Source organism: Ochotona princeps, chromosome X (genome assembly GCF_030435755.1).
Source record: "Ochotona princeps isolate mOchPri1 chromosome X, mOchPri1.hap1, whole genome shotgun sequence".
NCBI lineage: Eukaryota > Metazoa > Chordata > Mammalia > Lagomorpha > Ochotonidae > Ochotona > Ochotona princeps.
In genome coordinates, this window is record NC_080865.1 from 31,747,932 (window position 1) to 31,768,206 (window position 20,275).

Sequence of the window (20,275 nt, forward strand, 5' to 3'; positions counted from 1 at the left end):
CCCTCTCTGGCCATTGCTCTCCTCACATCTCACACAGATGGCAACTGATCTAACTCTGCAGCTGCTCCCTGCCTATTCAGATATCTGTATTTCTTTCTTTCTTTTTTTTTTTTTTTTTTGCCTGCTTTATTTCTGCCCAATACCCTCACCCTGACCCTTGAATATCCTGATGTAGATTCAGCCTGGCCTAGTTCAGGAATCGTCTCTGCTACAAGCCAGGCTTGGCAGTTAAGTACTGTGGAATCAGTAACTGGAGCAAGCATTCTCCTCTCGTGCCCACTGTGGGCACCCAGGTTATCTGACTGAACATCTGAGCCAGTTTGTGGTTGCCATGCCAATTCTCTATGGATACTGCAGCTTGCTTTGAAATCCCAACTCAGCTGACTGGGGCCTGACTACTCTCTTCATTCATTTAGCCAGCCCCTTCAGCCACGAGCTGACTGGCCCTCCCCCTCCTCCTTTCTGGCATCTCTGTATTTAGACACCTCTAAAAGACAATAGAGGTCCTTCAAAGCACCAGTGCCGCAGGAGGGGGACAGGGTGCAAGAATCCCCTGTTGTTAGGTCTTTTTTTCTTATTATTAATTTTTTATTACAAAGTCATATATGCAGAGAGGAGGAGAGACAGAGAGGAAGATCTTCCATCCGATGATTCACTCCCCAAGTGAGCCGCAATGGCCGGTGCTGCGCCGATCCGAAGCCGGGAACCAGAAACCTCTTCCAGGTCTCCCACGCAGGTGCAGGGTCCCAATGCATTGGGCCGTCCTCGACTGCTTTCCCAGGCCACAAGCAGGGAGCTGGATGGGAAGTGGAGCTGCCAGGATTAGAACCGGCGCCCATATGGGATCCTGGCACCTTCAGGGCGAGGACTTTAGCCGCTAGGCCACGCCATCGGGCCCTGTTGTTAGGTCTTTTCTGCCTTGACTGTCAGTCCCATGACTATCGACCCTTGCATCTCGTGGACTTTGCTATTTGGTCTGCTGTCTGCTGCCTGGGGGAGCTAACTCTGTTATTGTCGATATTGTTGTGTCCTGTCTTCAGCTTCGCTGAACCAGTCTCACTCCTTTCTGGCTCGTCGAGAGTTCTGTGCCTTAAGACCATGGTTTCAGCGCTCGTGTGACTGTCTCACTCTACCTTAGAGTTTATATTTGGAACACACCTGGCTTGGCTCTCACCAAATCTCAAGGAAATACATACCGAGGTGACAGTTAACCCCTATGTTGCAGATGAGGAAGCTGAGGGTTGGGAGACAGAGCCAACCCATGAAGAGCTAGGTGTCATAATTCCAATGACTTCTTTACTGTCCCCATCCCTCGGCACTGTCCACTATGTGACAAGCACTAAGCCTCACTCACCTCAGTGTCTCTCCCTTATATCACTGTGATAAAGCCACAATTAAAAAAAAAAAAGTCAAAGGCAGCCGTTAAGCCTACTGGTGAACATGTTACCGTCCCCTATTAGGTAGCTTGATTTGATACCCAGCTGTAATTTCTGACTCCAGCTTCCTGCTACTGCAGACCCTGGTGGAAGCAGCAGTAAAGCCTCAAGTGACAGAGCTCCCACCACTCACTTGGGAGGCCCGAATTGCACCTGCTGCTCCCAGTTTCAGCTAGCTCCGTACTGGCCATAGAGGCGTTTGGAGAGTAAAAGAGCAAAAGGAAACTTTCTGTTTTTCCTTGTCTCTCAAACAAGTGCTTCTTAAAAAGACATTCTTGATATCAGCCTGACATTCTTGCAATTTGAGACATATGAGCATCATCTCCCTCATCACTCCTTGAGCCTGCGATAGGACACAGTCCTTTTTTTCTTTTTCCCAAGATTTATTTTGATTTCAAAAGCGGATATACAGAGAGGAGGAGAGAGAGAGAGGAATATCTTCTATCTGATGATTCACTCCCCAAGCAGTAGCAACAGCCGGAGCTGAGTCAATCCGAAGCCAGGAGTCTCTTCCAGGTCTCCCACTCGGGTGCAGGGCCCCAAGGCTTTGGGCCATCCTTGACTGCTTTCCCAGGCCACAAGCAGGGAGCTGGATGGGAAATGGGGCTGCCGGGATTAGAACCGGCGCCCACATGGGATCCTGGCGCTTGAAAGGTGAGGACTTGGGCCCAGTGGCACGGCCTAGCGGCTGAGGTCCTCACCTTGAACGCACCGGGATCCCATATGGGCGCCGGTTCTAATCCTGGCAGCTCCACTTCCCATCCAGCTCCCTGCCTGTGGCCTGGGAAAGCAGCCGACGATGGCCCAAGGCCTTGGGACCCTGCACCTGCGTGGGAGACCTGGAAGAGGTTCCTGGTTTCCGGCTTCAAATTGACACAGCACCGGCCTGTTGCGGCTCACTTGGGGAGTGAATCATCGGACGGAGGATCTTCCTCTCTGTCTCTCCTCCTCTCTGCATATCTGACTTTGTAATAAAAATAAATAAATGTTTTTTTTTAAAAAAACAAAGGTGAGGACTTTAGCCACCTGACTACAGCGCCGGTCCCAACACACAATGCTTTTATTTTATTTTATTAATATATATATATATATGTTGGGCCCAGCGGCGTGGCCTAGAGGCTAAAGTCCTCGCCTTGAAAGCCCCGGGATCCCATATGGGCGCCGGTTCTAATCCCGGCAGCTCCACTTCCCATCCAGCTCCCTGCTTGTGGCCTGGGAAAGCAGGAGAGGATGGCCCAAAGCTTTGGGACCCTGCACCTGCGTGGGAGACCCGGAAGAGGTTCCTGGTCCCGGCATCGGATTGGCGCGTACCGGCCCGTTGTGGCTCACTTGGGGAGTGAAACATCGGATGGAAGATCTTCCTCTCTGTCTCTCCTCCTCTCTGTATATCCGGCTTTCCAATAATAATAAAATCTTTAAATATATACATATTTAAGTATATTTTTATTTTGTATTTTGAATTATGTGGTACAATTTCGTATAGACTGGGATTCCCCCAAACTCCCACCCCTGACAGATTTCCCCCATTTTACTACAATGGTGTAGTTCCTCATAAGGAATCGTATTTCTATCAGTCTGACATTGTTGGTACAGACAATGTACAGTCCAGCATCCCATTGTCTACACATGTCCAACAGTTTCATTGGGAATCTATCATTCATCTGGAAGCACAGATGCATGTTCCATTATTCCCCCACATCTGTATATGATAGACCCCAGTACTCCATCACTATGCATTTCCGTAAGTGAGAAGCCATGAAACAAGGTCAACAACTGGTATGAGTTAGAACAGCCACAACAACATCAACAACAAATTACAGCACCATGAAAAAACGCGCCACTGAGTAACCAACACATGAGTGACAAAAAGGAAACACAAAAGTCTCTTGGGAAAAATGATGCTACCGTGTAATCCATGAGCCAGTGATGAATTTGACAAGAAAAAATAAATTATCTGGAATAAACAAAACTGAAATAAAAATGGAATATAGCTGAAATACCAACCAACCAACCAAAAAACAGTATGGATCGGATTACTGAAGTTACACTTTTCACGTTGGTTTCCTTATGTAAGAGAGAAACAATGGTATTTGATCTTTTGTGATTGACTTATTTCACTGAGCATAATGGTCTCTAGTTGGGACCATCTAGTTGTAAATAGTATAATTTCATTCCTCTTAATAGCTGAATTTTTTTTTTCAAATATATTTAAAAGGCAGAAAAAGAGGAAACGAGACTGAACCTATCTTCGGGTTTACTCCCCAAAAGTCCGAAGCAACTGGCATGCCAAGAGCTACAAGCTCAGTCTGGATCTTTCATGTAGGTTGCAGGAACCTAGTCACCTGAACTATCATTGTTGCCTGCAGGATTGCATCAGCAGGAAGCTGGAGTCAGGAGCTGGACCTGGGTGTGAAACACAGGATCTTTAAAAGATTTATTTATTTATTTATTTTTTAAGATTTATTTATTTTTTATTACAAAATCAGATATACAGAGGAGAGACAGAGAGGAAGATCTTCCGTCTGATGATTCACTCCCCAAGTGAGCCACAACGGCCAGCACTGCGCCGATCCGAAGCCGGGAACCAGGAACCTCTTCTGGGTCTCCCACACAGGTGGAGGATCCCAAGGGTTTGGGTTCATCCCTGACTTGCTTTCCCAGGCCACAGGCAGGGAGCTGGATGGGAAGTGGGGAGGCCAGGACTAGAACCGGCGCCCATATGGGATCCTGGCACCTTCAGGGCGAGGACTTTAGCCACTAGGCCACGCTGCCAGGCCCAGATTTATTCATTTTTTTAATTGGAAAGGCAGATATACAGAGGAGGGGAGACAGAGAGGAAGATCTTCTGTCCGTTGATTCACTCACTCCCCAAGTGACCACGATGGCCAGAGCTAAGTCGATCCAAAGCCAGGAGCCAGGAGCTTCTTCTGGGTCTCCGACACGGGTGCAGGGTCCCAAGGCTTTGGGCCTTGCTCTACTGCTTTCCCAGGCCACAAGCAGGGAGCTGGATGGGAAGCGGGGCAGCTGGGATTAGAACCGGTGCTCATAAGGGGTCCTGGTGCGTACAAGGCGAGGACCCAGAACACAGGTTTTTAACTACTCCACACCAAGTGTCAGCCCCTCCTAAGCTTCATTGTCCCAGCACTGCCCCCTGGGGAGGAAAGCCTTGATCTGGTATCACAGCCTTTCAGGGAGGAAGTCTATTTCTGATGGCTTTAGCATTTTTCTGTGTGTGTGGAGGGTGTGAAGTCGGAATCTGTAAAATAAAAACCTTTCTCTTGGTGGCCTTTGTGTTAGGCTGCCTCAAAAGAATCGGGGATGTATCAACCACAAAAGGAATCTCACCCACTTAGAGAGGGCTAGGAATGTCTCTGACAAAGTATCATGTCAGTTTCTGAGGAGAAAGGAAATCTCTTACAGGAAAGGCAAGTTTCTCCTTTGAGAGAGGGGAAGTTCTCTCTCTTTCTGGGGTTGCTAAGTGTGGTGGAAAGGACTCCTTACTCCCTACTTTCTAAAGCAGAAATTTTGACTGAGGAAATCTTCCATGCTTTCTCTCTGAAGGGAAAAGCTGTTTCGAGAAGAGTAACAATTCTTAGCCAGTGATGCCAGATTTTCTCTCCCTTTCTCACTCGGAGCCTCCATACTCCATACTCTGACAGGGAATGGCAAATAATTTTTTCTATTGGGAGGCAGAGGCTGACTGAGGAAGCAAACCTGTCGTGGGAGAAGCTTTTATTTTTTTAAAGATTTATTTCAAAAGGCAGAGTGATAGAAACAGATACACACATGTGCACATGTGCATGCAACACACGCACACACACACACACACACACACACACACACACATCTTTCATCTGTTAGTTCACTCCTCAAATGGCTGCAACAGCCAGTGCTGGGCCAGGCTGAAGTCAGCAGCTAGGAACTCCATCCGGGTCTTTTGCAAGGGTGGCAGGGGCCCAGGCACTTGGACCATCTTCCATTGCTCTCCCAGACACATTAGCATGGTCTGGATTAGGAATGGGGCCGCTGGAATTGGAACCAGTGTCCGATATGGGATGCAGGTGTTGCTAATGGCAGCCTAAGGCACTGAGTCACAACACCAGCCTTAGTAGGGGGAAACTTTGACTCTGAGGGCACTGACTATGGGGTGTGGGGGGGTCCTGCTGGGGGTGCAGAGGTGTTTTAAGAGGCTAGGAGCAGGGCCCGGTGCCATGGCCTAGCGGCTAAAGTCCTCGCCTTGAACACGCCGGGATCCCATTAGGACCCCGGTTCTAATCCCACTTCCCATCCAGCTCCCTGCTTGTGGCCTGGGAAAGCAGTCGGGGACGGCCCAAAGCCTTGGGACCCTGCACCCACGTGGGAGACCTGGAAGAGGTTCCTGGTTCCCGGCTTTGGATCGGCGTACACTGGCCGTTGCGGCTCACTTGGGGAGTGAATCATCGGATGGAAGATCTTCCTCTCTGTCTCTCCTCCTCTCTGTATATCTGACTTTGTAATAAAAATAAAATCTTTATTAAAAAAAAAAAGAGGCTAGGAGCACAAAGTGTGGTGTTGGAAGCTTATGCATGTGCTGGGCCAGCCCTTGTTTGCTAACAAGGGAAAACATTACCAATACGTGACAGACCTAGGCCTCAAACTCAGTGAAGCCCCAGGATGGGGCTTTGGTTCTGGGAGCTGAAGGGGAAGGGGGCGATGCTGGTGAAGATGTGCCTCTGGGAAATGTTTAACCTGTGGCAACCTCCGGGATGGCAGCCTACATTCCCGAGGGAAGAACATCGGAGAGGAGGGTGAAATGAGGGCTGTGTCCAGAGGGAAGAGACTGGAGTCATGGTGCCACATTACAGGTGGACTGTGGGGTGCCAGTTTGTAGGCAGTGCTGCCTTTCTAAGGAGTAAGCTACCCACCAATCATGGGCCACACTCTTCTCTTCCCACGTGAGAAATTTCTCTATCATTTCCTATTTCTTCAGAGGGAGTTGTCATTTTAATCAAATCTTTTCAGATCAGAGGAAGGAGGTATACAAACGAGGAGGTCCCAATAAAGAGAGAAACAAATAAAAGCCAACAAGGAGAACAACTGAAAGAAGGGGAGAATGACTTGGTTGAGCCACGAGGGCAACGCTTTTGCCTTTGAGATCACAGTTAGTCAAGCCATTTTTTCTTTTGCCCAGTTCCCTTCTTGATCAGCAAAAACAGCCAAGGTCAGCTCATCTGGGGAGGTCAGAGGTTGCAAGAGAAAGAACTTGGACAAACACACAAGCCACCTCTTCATTTACTGTAAAATCCTGTTTAATGTGTAACATTTCAGGCAGACAGAGGCCTTGGGAACCAGAGGCAGGGGCGGCCCTGAACCACCCCCACTCCAATTTATCTGCCTGCTTTTCCTCCCTAACTCCCTCCCCCAGAAACGGCCTTCTCCTTGTCTTGTCCTGGTGGGGCTGGTTGGTGCTGTCCCTCCTAGTCTTGGGCTTAGTTCCCCTCCCTTCTCCACCCACACGCCACAGCAGCCCCTCTATCTTGCTCACTTGCAGCCCTCCCCCACTGATGTGACTAGCAATAGAGTATCCGACAGCACCAGGTTAAGATTAGTTTCAGAATTGGATATGCTGTCAGATCATCCTGTCCCTGGTCCCCAGCAGTCCCAGGGAGAGGGAGAGAGAAGAGGAAGTGGAGGGGGGGTGGTGTTGCAGGCAGGAAGAGTTGCCCACATCCCCAGTAACTTTGAGCAAGGGTGGCAGTTGAGTTGGCCACCTGCTCCCCACTGGTCTAACTCCTCAGACTGAAGGCCCTGGGAAGGAAGGGGGAGGGAGGGTGGGGAGGCAGGAAGGGATGGGGTAATCCTAACAGAGGCCTGTGCACCAGCACGGGGGTAGGGGCGGCAAGGAGGGGGCAGACCCCAGGGCAGGCAGGGGGTGGGATGGGAAGTTGCCTGGTCTGTGGCATCAGCAGGCAGAGCAGCGGTCACTCTTCTCCGCTAGCCCGGCCCCGGTGCCTGGGCTGCGGCGCAGTATGTCTTTCAGGGAGCCATCCTGCTCGCTCAGCAGCTTGTTGATCTCATTCTGCTTGTACTCAGGTGAGAGGCGGTGGCCAAAGCCCGAGCCCTTGCGGGAGGGTGGATTGGAGCGGCGCTGAGCTCGGCGGGCGCAGGCCCGGATAATGAGGTACACCACCTCAGCCACATTGAGGATGATGCAGATACCAGAGGCAGCCAGCATGAAGACAGTGAAGACAGTTTTCTCGGTGGGACGGGACACAAAGCAGTCCACAGTGTTGGGGCAGGGATAGGCCTCACACTTAACTAGCCGCACCATGGCATAGCCAGGGTAGAGCAGGTAGAAGACATACATGAAGACGGCTTCGAAGAGCAGCCGGAACACCACGCTGATCACATAGGTCCACCATAGTGTCCCTGAGATGTGCACCTTGTGCCTCTTGACCTCTTCCAGGTGGATGGGGTCCCCGTGGCCCTCCAGCCGCAGCATTTTCTTCTCAATGTGTTGCTGGTGAGCCACATGCATGGCCACGAGGAGGGCCGGGGTAGACACCAGGATGAGCTGCAGAGCCCACAGACGCACATGGGAAATGGGGAAGAAGTGGTCGTAGCAGACACTGTTGCAGCCGGGTTGCAGGGTGTTGCAGATGAAGGAAGACTTCTCATCACCCCATACACTCTCCGCAGCCACCACCAGCACCATGATTCTGAAGATGAAGATAACCGACAGCCATACTCGGCCAATGGCAGTGGAGTGCCGGTTCACGCCGCTCAGCAAAGTGTACAAACCCGTCCAGTTCATCCTGCTTCATTCACACCTGCAAGACATGAGCCACCAGCAAGCTGTGAGAAGCCAGGCCAGGAAGCCGGCCACCATTGTGCCTCCTGACTGGCATTCTTCCATGGGCCAGGGGCAGCGCAGGAAGGCTAGTCCCAGCTTTCTTCTTCACCCCCATCTTCCTCACCAGCCTCTCCTCCTCATTCGCTGGGCTTTGCTTTACCTCCCCAAGACCCATCCCCCTTCTTCATTCTTTCCCTCCAGCACCTTTCTTTGCCAGGCCATTTCAACCTGCTCTCGGCCATCCCCTCTGGCTCACCATCCCCTCCCCCCCAGCTAGTTTATCTCCGGACCTGGGCTGAACCCGATCAAGCCCATTACCTTGGGGAGCGCCTATCCCTGAGGCCACCCAGACAGGTTCCCTATGGTCTCATGTCTGTGCAGGGGGAGTGGTCCCTGAGTCCGCGCCTGCGTCCCAATTCATCGCCGCCCGGTGCTGGGGAGTCATATGCTGCTTTATACCCAGTGTCTGCACAATAGGACCTTTGTGGGGCTCTGAACAACGCCCTTTAGAATTCAGATCAAACGCCCTGACTTCCGCCCACCCTCCACACAGAGCACTTGTGTCCCAGCGCCGGACACCCAGCCTGCACCCACCTGTTCTGTGCCCGCCCGGTCCATCGCCGCACCCGCCCCATGGCCCCACCAGAAGAATGAACATGGCGGGGGAGGGAGGGGGCAGACAGACAGGTGCATGTGACAGCGGACCCTAGGCAACCAGGAGGCTCTGAACTGAGACCCTCCCTCATGGCCCTATTGGAAACTTGGGGTCAGTGGCATTTTTCTTAGGTTGAAATCCCCTCTAGGACATGCATGAGTTCAGACAGAAGAAAGGAAACTCATATTATATCAAGCTAGGAACAGGCCTAAGCCTTTTTCTGTACATTGTTTCCACCAAGTTAGCAGGCTCATTACTCCATTTTCCAGATGAAGAAGTCGGCATTCAGGTAAGTAAATGATCATTGCAGATTGCACAGCTAGAAAACCAAAAGGGAGAGGGGGAGGTTCGCAAATGATGGTGGTACAAGCCCCTCCACAGCAGACTCCTTGTGCTTTTGCAAATGGTGCCTGCAAAGACTAGCCATTAAAGAGCAAAGACAATTCAAAAACAAACGCCAGGTCTCCTGTGAAAACACATGGAGCCTGGAGGCTGCGGACTTGGGGTGGGGGAACAGTCCCATCCTAGGGCCATGGAGTGACCCCTGATCGTCTCTCCTTGAGCACCTGCAGGGGCTGACTAGGTAGGCACATGGTGAATGGAAGCCGACAGGAGACAGTGAGAGGTCACCAAGCAAACAAGGTAAAAGGCAGAAGAGGTAAGTCACAATTGGGGCTTCGAGTTGCTTCACCTCCTCCAACCTTGGGCTACTCACAAAATTTCTCTGAGCCTGACTGTTCACCTGTCAGCGGGGTTAACAGCCAAGGTTTTTGTGAGATTCAATGAGGCAGTCTGCAAAAAGAACCCAACTCCGGTTTTAGGGTTGGTGATCCTTCTCAGGGTGACAAACCATGGTCTACCAAAGCCACAACATCTCTCTCTCTCTTTTAAAGATTATCTTCCTTTATTGGAAAGGCAGATTTACAGAAAGAAGGAGATACAGAGAGATTTTCCGTCTGCTAGTTTACTCCCTAAGCGTCCGCAATAGCAAGAGCTGAGCCGATCTAAAGTCAGGAGCTTCTCTGGTCTCCCACATGGGTACAGGCTCCCAAGGTTTTGAGCCGTCCTCTACTGCTTTCCCAGGCCCCATAAACAGAGAGCTGGATGGGAAGTGGAGCAGCTGGGACATGGTCTGGCACCCATATGGGATCCTGGCATGTACAAGGTGAGAATTTAGCCACTGAGTCATCGTACTGAGCCCTTGATTTTTTTTTTTCTCTCCCAGTCTGTTGTTGACCTGTAGAATCCATCTAGATAGGATAGCTCTGTGGTTGCCCTGTCCCCAGTACCGAGTGCATATCGTTAGCCTCCTGAGCTTGCCAATTGCTCCTGGGAAGCAATTTTCTCTCCCTTAGGAGGCAGAGAAGGCCTCCCCCATCTCCCACCATTTCTGCAATGAGGTGGCTGGAGATGATGCCAGTAGCAGAGAATGGGAGGTTAAGTGATTACCTGGGTGGTCTTCTCTGAGGAAGAGGAAAGGGGTAGGACAGTAGGAACTGGATAAGTTGGGGAATAGGGTGAAAGAAACTGGGAGAAGGGAAAGTCCACTGGATGTAGGGAACTTCTTTGCGCAAGAGTTCTTTATCTCCCTCCCCCAAAATAACTTCAAAAGGGCCCAGCGCGGTGGCCTAGCGGCTAAAGTCCTCGCCTTGATCGCACCGGGATCCCATATGGGCACCAGTTTGAATCCCAGGGACCCTGCTTCCCATCCAGCTCCCTGCTTGTGGCCTGGGAAAGCAGTTGAGGACGGCCCAAAGCCTTGGGACTCTGCACCCGTGTGGGAGATCTGGAAGAGGCTCCTGGCTCCTGACTTTGGGTTGGCTCAGTTCCAGCCGTTGCAGTCAACTGGGGAGTGAATCAAAGGACGGAAGGTCTTCCTCTCTTTCTTCCTCTCTGTATATCTGACTTTGCAAAAACAAACAAGCAAGCAAACCAAAAAAACTCCAAAATCCCTGTGAGTTCATTTGTGAACCCAAACCAGCGTTGGGGAAGCAGGGCAAAGTGTGTCCTTTCTCCCTGTCCTGGGCTGCTAGAGACAAAACTGCTGCAGGGGACATTGCCATCAGCCTTGAAGAACTGCTTGGGCTGGTGAGATGTGTCTACATCACATGTGGAGTGGCATTATCAAGAATACTTATTTGGTTTTTTAAAAGATTTCTTTCTTTTTTTTTTTTTTTAAAGATTTTATTATTACTGAAAAGCCGGATATACAGAGAGGAGGAGAGACAGAGAGGAAGATCTTCCATCCGATGTTTCACTCCCCAAGTGAGCCACAACGGGCCGGTACGCGCCAAACCGATGCCGGGACCAGGAACCTCTTCCAGGTCTCCCACGCGGGTGCAGGGTCCCAAAGCTTTGGGCCATCCTCTCCTGCTTTCCCAGGCCACAAGCAGGGAGCTGGATGGGAAGTGGAGCTGCCGGGATTAGAACCGGCGCCCATATGGGATCCCGGGGCGTTCAAGGCGAGGACTTTAGCCGCTAGACCACGCCGCTGAGCCCAAAAGATTTATTTCTATTTTCATTACAAAGTCAGATGTATACAGAGAGGAGGAGAAACAGAGAGGAAGATCTTCCATCCGATGATTCACTCCCCAAGTGAGCCACAACGGCCGGTGCTGCGCCGATCCGAAGCCGGGAACCAGGAAACTCTTCCAGGTCTCCCACGTGGGTGCAATGTCCCAATGCATTGGACCGTCCTCGACTGCTTTCCCAGGCCACAAGCAGGGAGCTGGATGGGAAGTGGAGCTGCCAGGATTAGAACTGGCATCCATATGGGATCCTGGCGCATTCAAGGCGAGGACTTTAGCAGCTAGGTCATGGCACCAGGCCCATCAAGAATGCTTATTTGTTGGGGGCTGGTTTTGTGGCACAGTGGATTAAGATGCCAGCTGTGATGTAGACAGCCCATATCGGGGCACTGGTTTGAGTCCTGGCTGCTCTAGTTCTGATCCAGCTCCCTACTAATGCACCTGGAAAGGCAGTAGCTGATGGTCCAAATGCCAGGTCACTGCCACCCATGTGGGAGATCTGGATGGAGTTGTTTCAACCTGACAGTCTTGGCTGTGGTGGGTATTTGGGGAGTGAACCAACAGATGGAAGTTCTGTTATCTCTCTCAAATAAATAAATTTGAAAAACTAAATTAAAAAAAAAAAGAGCAGCCACTGGCTGAATACTTGCCCTTATGCCGGGGCCTGGCGTGTGTACTCTCCCACAAAAGCTTCAGCACAAGCCCCTGTGCAGTTATTGCCTTTCTTCCCGTGTCACGGATGAGGAACCTGAGTTAAAACAAAGGTGAAGGACCCTGTTCAAGGCTCACACGGTGACGAAGTAGCAGCGCTGGGACTGGAGCCAGGCCAAGCCAACTGCTGAGCCTCCCGTGTTGCCCACAGCTGCTGCTGCCTCGGAGCCAATGAGACCTTTTCTTCCCTTGGGTGGTTTTTGTAGGACCATGGACGTTCCTGAGTGGTCTTCACTTCTCCCTTGGCATCTTCTCCCCTTCTCTTTTTGTAAAAAAAAAAAAAAAATTATTTAATGTTATTGTAAAGTCAGATATATATAGAGGAGGAGAGACAGGAAGATTTTCCTCCCGTTGATTCACTCCCCAAGCGGCCGCAAATAAGTCAGAGCTGAGCCAATCCAAAGCCAGGAGCCTCTTCTGGCGCAGGGTCCCAAGGCTTTGGGCCACCCTAGATTGCTTTCCCAGGCCACGAGCAGGGAGTTGGATGGGTAGCGGGGGTGCCGGGATTAGAACCGGCACCCATATGGGATCCCAGCGCATGCAAGGCGTGGACTTTAGCTGCTAGGCCACTGCGCCGGGCCCTCTCCCCGTCCTTTCAATGGACGCCTCTTCCCTCCACTTGATTTCTACCCAGGGTTTTCCTTTCCTTCCTCACCCCTTCTGATTCGCCTTTCTTTACCTTCCTCCAACTACTTCCTCAAACTCCAAAAGCAAATCTTAGCTGTTCCCTTCTCTCTGGCCCTCAGGGGTGCCCCACAGATATCCTGGCTCCACCCCTACAACGGCTGGCTGCTCGCAGCTCCACCTCTTATCTGCCTGAGCCTTGTAAGCACAGAGCCAGCAGAGATCACTCACTGTGGGGGCCCCCAAGGACCCTCATGAGGGCACTGGGATCTCAACATGCTTTCCTCTTTCAACCAACCGAACCCTAGGTCAACATCAGTACCCTAAGTGTTCTATTTGCAAAATATCCCATCCAGGGGAGGGAACTGCTTTTGAAATCCAAATTATTTTGGTGACTTTGAGGTAAAGTCCAGGTATCGATGTACTCTGTGTTGCTCCAGGCGTGTGTTTGGCTCTCGGTTTGAGCTAGATGGCACTTCTCTGGCCTTATAAAGGCTTTGGCTCTGTCCCTCACTTACAGGTTTGGCCCAGCAGTCAAACACGATACAAAATCAGCAGCTCATACCAGGTCCTTTACGAGCGCCCTGTAAGATTTTTCCCATTCTTCAGACAAGAAAGTTGAGACTGGGAGAAGTTAAGTGCCTGTCTTAGGGTCATGACTCGACTGCTAAGTGGTGCCTTCTGACCTCAAAGCCTTTGTCCATAGCTCTGCTCTGGGGGACTTGCTTTGCCTTGAGGGATCTGGATTCTTGCTGAAGCTAGATCTGCCACTCAAAACTCCTTACTCCTGCCCGAGCCTGCAGGCACCTGCATAACACCCGCATGTGCACAAGCAGATTCATCAGGTCTGTCTGCCTCTCTGCCCTGCCCCCTTCCCTATCTTTGCTTCGGACTGTAATACTATCCTTGTTTTTTTGGTCTTGGTTTCCTCGTCAGGAAGGGACATTGGGCTTTCTTTGAGATGTTCTGAGCTTCCAGCTTTGTGCACCAGTTTGGTATAGCTCAGGCCAAACTTCTCCAACTTTATTCTATTTCTCTGCTTATCTCCCAAGCCTCCACCCTGTGTTCTACAGTAGCTCAGTCACCGGATTTAGCCTCTCCACCCTTCATACAAACCTGGGGCCAGACTTGGGTCAGGTCCAGTCTGGCTAATCCAATGTGTTCTCTCCCCCTTCTGCCATGGTCTTTTCTGTTTTTTTTTTTTCCATATATATAATACATTTCCCATATATATATTGGAAAAAAATATATATATATATAAACTGGGAAGGATAGAGATAGACAGAACCTCATCTACTAGTTCACTCCCCAAATATCTACAACAGTCAGAGTTGAGTCAAGCTGAAATCAGGAGCCAGAACTCAATCCGGGTGTCCCATCTGGGTAGCAGTGACTCAAGTACTTCAGCTTTCACCTACAGCTTCCTAGGGTGCGCATCAGCAGGAAACTAAAATTTTAAAGGAAGTCAGGACTTGGACCCAAGTTCTCTGAAATGGAAAATGGGTGCCCCAAGAAGCTGCTTTTGCCAAACACCTGTCCCTACAGTGAGCTTTTCATAGAAGTTCTTCTAATGTCAACTCCCTTATCCATGTTTGCACTGTAACCCCTTCCTCCTCCATTACCTAAACACCTTTCTCACTTGTGGTTGCTCACAGCCACCCTCTTTGGCCTACTGTGTGCCAGAAGTCCACAACAACCTCCTGAGCCATGAGCTATTTGTTTTCAGTTCACAGATAGGACAAAGGGAGCTCAAAGAATTTTCCGGATAAAGTAACTTATCATATAGCTGGTTAGGATGTGCTGGAGCTTCAGTTAGGAATCAAGTTAGCCAGGAACACCAGCCTGGCCCCTTCCTGTGTGTTGACACATGTCTCCAGTAAAATCCCTCTTGTGTCTCTTCTCCTCCCCCCATCTCATTTTCTAAGTCCATACACTCCACTGTGCCTTTCTCAACAGCTGGAACAACTTCCAAACAGCTGAGAATCATCCCTTCTTCAGGTTTGCAAACCATCTGTGAAGCCAGGCACCACTCGAGCCTCTGCCTACCTCGAGAAAATGGAAATGTGTGTTCCCAGATCCTCAGGTTTGTGGGTTAATGGCTGGGCTCACTGTCCTCACCCACCTGCAGCCCCCTGTGCTGGGTGCATGCCTTGTTGGCGTCTTAATCAGGGACGGAAAGCAGCACTTGGCACCTGGTGTTGCCTAATGATCCTACTGAACCCTAACCCTGTGTGGTAAAAACAAAAAAACAAAACCAAAAAACCAAACAACAACAACAAAAAACCCCGAAAAAAAGTTGGCTACCCTGTGCCTGAGGGATCCCTCAAATCTGTCTTCCTGGGACTCTGCCCTGTGAGGGGAATTCTTGGCTAGGAACAAAAATCAAAATGAGAGGAGAAATAATTTTGAGCCTGGGAAGAGGCTAAGAGGTGAAGGCTGTAGAGAGGGGCTAAGCAAGCCTCGTGCCTGGGCAGCAGGAGCCTCACTGCAGCTCAGACCAAGTGTAGCAGCGAGCTCTGAGGCCCAAATGCTGAGGTCAAGAGAAGGCAAGACATCAGACTGTCCCCCGCACACCCCTGCCCCTCACCCACTTGAAGTCCCTGGTGCCACCCCAGCCCTCTGCCGGCGCGCTTCCCTGCTTCCTTCAGTCACCACCCCCCCCCCCCAACGGCCTCCTCACCTGCCAGATCACCACACCTGGCTGCTGCTGTTCTTTCCTGGGAAATGTCTGCAGGCGTGTCTTGCTCTATGTCATTAAGTACTTTTAGCCCGGCCCAGGGGAGGGACAATGAGCTAGGGCTGGAGCCAGAATGGCCCATAGCCCAAGAGGAACCAACCAAACATTAACTAGCCTCGCCTCTCTCCCTCTCTCCCTCTCTCCCTCTCTCCCTCTCTCCCTCTCTCCCTCTCTCCCTCTCTCCCTCTCTCCCTCTCTCCCTCTCTCCCTCTCTCCCTCTCTCCCTCTCTCCCTCTCTCCCTCTCTCTCTCTCTCTCTCTCTCTCTCTCTCTCGCTCACACACACACACACACACACACACACACACACTTGTTAAACAAGATTGATTCCCTGAGCTCCTGATTTATTTAGACACATCACATAGCCTAGAGTCACTGTCCTATCCCAGAGGGAGAGAAGGCGTTACTGTCACCCATGTCCATGGTCTTCCATCTGGCAAACTCAGAAGCCCACAGCCTTCTCCTGCTCCTGGGCTCAGGCTGACCCCAGTGTGCACAGGAAGCTTCCTGCATTGCCTCCATTCTTGCCACCCTATCAGCTGACAGTCTCTAAAACTGCCTGACACCAGGAAGGGAAAAGCCATGAGTGATGCTGGCTGGTGATGCTTCCCACCCACGTGGCAGTTCCAGGGTGCCCTGGGGCTGCCAGCTTCTTCTCTGTGCCCCGAATAGCTGTTGAGAGAACAACATATTTCTAATCCCATCCCTACACCTTAAGACCACCTTAGAAATTGCCTTCCACCCAGAGGGCCAAGGCAGTTGAACTGCCACGAGTACCGTACACGGCAACAAAACTTGGCAATCATTAAGGCAAACAGAGAATGTCAACCATTAACTCAAGGACCACAGTCTAATTCCAAGGTCTTCTCCACCAAGGGCTTACCTGAAGACCCTGCTTGTTCCAAGGCCTGGGAGGCAGGGAAAAAATAAGCTATGTCAGAAGAAACTGAATCCCAGCCCTCTGCTCCTTTGCCCAGTGAGCCCACTGGTAGAAATAGAGCCAGGGCCTCAGCTTCCCCAGGCCAGAACTGGGAATGTGGATTTATCAGTTGACAAATTTTTTTTTTAAAGATTTGTTTTGATTTGAAACGCGGATATACAGAGAGAAGGAGAGACAGAGAGGAAGATCTTCTGTCTGATAATTCACTCCCCAAGTGGCCGCAATGGCTGGAGCCGAGCCAATCTGAAGCCAGGAGCCAGGAGCTTTTCCTGGTCTCCCATGCGGGTGCAGGGTCCCAAAGCTTTGGGCTGTCCCCGACTGCTTTCCCAGGCCACAAGCAGGGATCTGGATGGGAAGTGGAGCTGCTGGGATTAGAACCGGCATCCATATGGGATCCCGATGCATGCAAGGCGAGGACTTAAACCACTATGCTATCACGCCGGGCCCAGTTGGCAAATTTTTACTTAACACCTGCTGAGAAGCCAACATACGATCATACATGGTGAGGTAGGGGAGGGTAGAGAGGGGAGGGGAAAACTTTGTTTTCAAAAAAAAAATTGTTCTTCAGGAATTGATCAACTACCTGAGGAGACAAAACTAGGCCTCAACACCCTACTGTGCGTGTTCCATTACAGGGTACTTGTTTTCCTTTTTTTTTTTTTTTTTTGATTTATTCATTCATTTGAAAATGAATTACATTGGAGTTACATTGAGAGAGGGAGAAACAGGCAGAAAGAGAGACCTTCCATCCACTGCTTCATTCCCCAAATGGCCTCAAAGGCTAGGGCTGGGCCAGGCTAAATTCAGGAGCAAGGAGCTTCATTTGGTTCTCTCACCTGGGTACAGGGCCCATGCCTTTGGGCAAGCCTCCACTGCTTTAGCAGGTGCATTAGTAGGGAGCTGGATTGGAAATGGAGCATCTGAGAGTTGAACCGGTGTCCATGCGGGGTGCTGGTATTGCAGATGAAAGCGTAACCTGACCCCAACTACGGGGTTTTGACTTTCATTGTTGAAGGAGTTTAAAAAAGGGGAAGTTAAGTGTAAACTGAAGTAGGGCACAGCGTGGTAGCTTAGGAGCTAAAGTCCTCATCTTGCATGCTCCAGGATTCCATATGGGCACTGGTTCTAATCCCGCAGCCCCGCTTCCAATCCAGCTCCCTGCTTGTGGCCTGGGAAAGCAGTCAAGGATGGCCCAAAGCCTTGGGTTCCTGCACCCATGTGGGAGACCTGGAAGAGGCTCCAGGCTCCTGGCTTCGGATCGGCACAGCTGTGGCCGCTTGGGGAATGAATCAACAGACAGAAGATCTTCCTGTCTGTCTTTCCTCTTCTCTGTATATCTGACTTTCCAATTGAAAAAAATAAAATAAAATAAATCTTTAAAAAAAAAAAAAGCAAACTAAAGTAATATGGAATATTTCCTAAAGGAAGTGAGAAGTAAAAGATAGAAGATGAAAGGGGAGAAGGTACAGTTAGCATTTCAAGGAGGCAGAGTGAGTAAAGAGCAAGAGAAGCAGTGGTCCAGGCATTCCTGGGAGGGTGACAGAAAGTAGGATTGTGTTGGGCAGCTGTGGAAGAAACTGTTACCTAAGAACTCAGAGTACAAAGGGTATTTAAAATTGGATAGCAGGGGCTAGTGCCATGGTATAGTGTGTATAGCCACCATTTGTGGCCCAGGCATCTCACATGGGCTCCAGTTCTGGTCCTGGCTGCTCCATTTCTGATCAAGCTCCCTGATAAAGCATCTGGGAAAATAGCAGAAGATGGCCCAAGTACTCGGACCCCCACATCCATGTGAGCGATCCAGAGGAAGCGCCTGGCTCCTGGCTTCGGCTAGGTCCAGCCCTGACCATTGAGGCCATTTGGGGGAATGAACCAGCAGATGCAAGATCTCTCTCTGTGTGTGTGTGTCCCTCTCTGTAACTCTATCTCAAATAAATAAATAAACCTTAAAAACATGATAAAATAAATTCAGATAGCAGGGCAGGCTTTGTGGACATCAGCATCCCCCAGCAGACTGCCTGGTTCCAGTCCCCAATCACCTACAGCAGCAGATGACGGTGTAGTACTTTGGCCCCTGTTACCCACGTGGGACACCTAGATGGTGTTTTTGGCTGCCAGCTTTGGCCTGGTCCAGTGCTGGCTGTTGTGGGCATTTGGGGGAGTGGATGGAGGATCTCTCACATTCTGCCTTTAAAATAAACGAGTAAATACTTTAAAAGGTAAGTCAGACAAGGAATTCCTTTAGTGAATGTCTGGTAAACAATGTAAGGCCAAAAAAAAAAAAAAAAAAAAAAGGCTGCACCAGATCTTGCTCTCCGGTGCTTGGTGCCACCTGCTAGGAGCACAACTTGCAGTGACTAGGGGTATTAGCCTTTCGTGAATACTTAATGCATGAAAGACTGAGGTTCAAAGTGCATGAAAGTACTGCTTTGTTTGATCCTCAAAATAGCCCTATGAAGTGGGCACTGTGAATATTTTTGTATGTTACCCAGGAACTGAGGCCTGAGGTGAAACAACATGACTGAGGTCACCCTAGCTAGTATGGAACAAAGACAGATCAGTACCCAAGCCTTCTGGCTCCAGGACGAGTTTACTTCCTTCCTGCGCTGCAGCTGATGAGCTCCAAAGGTCCCGCTGAGAATCAGAGTCAAAAGTCGTTCCAGGGTCCAACGCAGTGGCCTAGTGGCTAAAGTCCTTGCCTTGAACACGCCCCGGGATCCCATATGAGCACTGGTTCTAATCCCGGTGGCCCTGTTACCCACCTAACTCCCTGCCTGTGGCCTGGGAAAGCAGTCAAGGACAGCCCAAAGCTTTGAGACCCTGCACTCCCATGCGAGACCTGGATGGAGGTTCCTGGCTCCTGGCTGTTGTGACCACTTGGGGAATCAGTGGATAGAAGATCTGTGTCCCTGCTTCTCCTTCTCTCTGTAAATCTGCCTTTCCGATAAAAATAAATAAATCTTTTAAAAAAAGTTATTTCAGACTTGCAAAGGATTCTAAGCTAACAGGAGAGATGGAATGGGGGACAGACCTGAGTGACCACAGCAAAGGAGGACCTTCTAAAAGCCACGTGTGGAGAGGAGGGTAGAGTTCATTGGAAGAGACAAGAGACTGGAGCAGGAGCTGGAGGGGCCAACATTCCAGGTGATAGGAAGCAATGTATAGATTTAAGGAATGACAGACAGACCTGTTTGACCAGAAGAGTTTCTACACCAGAAGTCTGGAAGCAGAACTGCAGGTCAATATTAGTGTGTGTACTCATTGTTCCTTGGAGTTCTGGCAGGGTTCCTTCCAGCTGCCTGCAGTTCTAGGCTACAGGAAACCCTTTGGAACAGTGTGTAGCCCTAGCAAAGGTTCTGTTGTTGCTTGTTCATTGGTGCTTTTAAGCACATGTTCTGGTTGTGTTGGGAGGAGCGGGGGTGGGGGGGGTGGGGAAGGGGAATCTGATGAGAAGATGAATCTCGTGGATGCTGTAACCCAGTTTACTCCTGATCAGAAGCTGGAGTCAGCTGCTACCTTGAATCCTAAGCTGTCATTTTACAAGGAATGTGTTGGGTGAGGGATTTATTCAACATCTTCAGTAGCTCTTGAGGCATACAATCCAGGAGACCCCTAAACTCAAGTCTGTCATCTTCTGGTATGGCTTAGCTGTCAGCCCAACTAAACGAGGGTTCTCCCCAGCACTGCTCCATGCAGGAGCAGGAAGGACGATGGAGGAGACTGATTACCTTGTTCAAAAGGCCATCTTGGGGTGAGGGCTGTGATGCAAGCATGCCACATAGTTGCCACATCAGGTCCTGGCTGCTCCACTTC

At 50.4% G+C, this 20,275-nt stretch overlaps 1 protein-coding gene across 1 annotated transcript; it reads right to left on the reverse strand.

Moving 5' to 3' along the window:
- Positions 1-6,856: 6,856 nt before the first annotated feature.
- Positions 6,857-8,243, reverse strand: GJB1 (gap junction protein beta 1). Its single transcript, XM_004595242.2, has one exon. The coding sequence runs from the start codon at positions 8,227-8,229 to the stop codon at positions 7,378-7,380; it is 852 nt and encodes a 283-aa protein (XP_004595299.1). The 5' UTR covers positions 8,230-8,243; the 3' UTR covers positions 6,857-7,377.
- Positions 8,244-20,275: the final 12,032 nt, after the last annotated feature.

Bases quoted from the DNA above. Each gene is read 5' to 3' on its own strand.
- GJB1 (XM_004595242.2), bottom strand. From the start codon at position 8,229: ATGAACTGGACGGGTTTGTACACTTTGCTGAGCGGCGTGAACCGGCAC.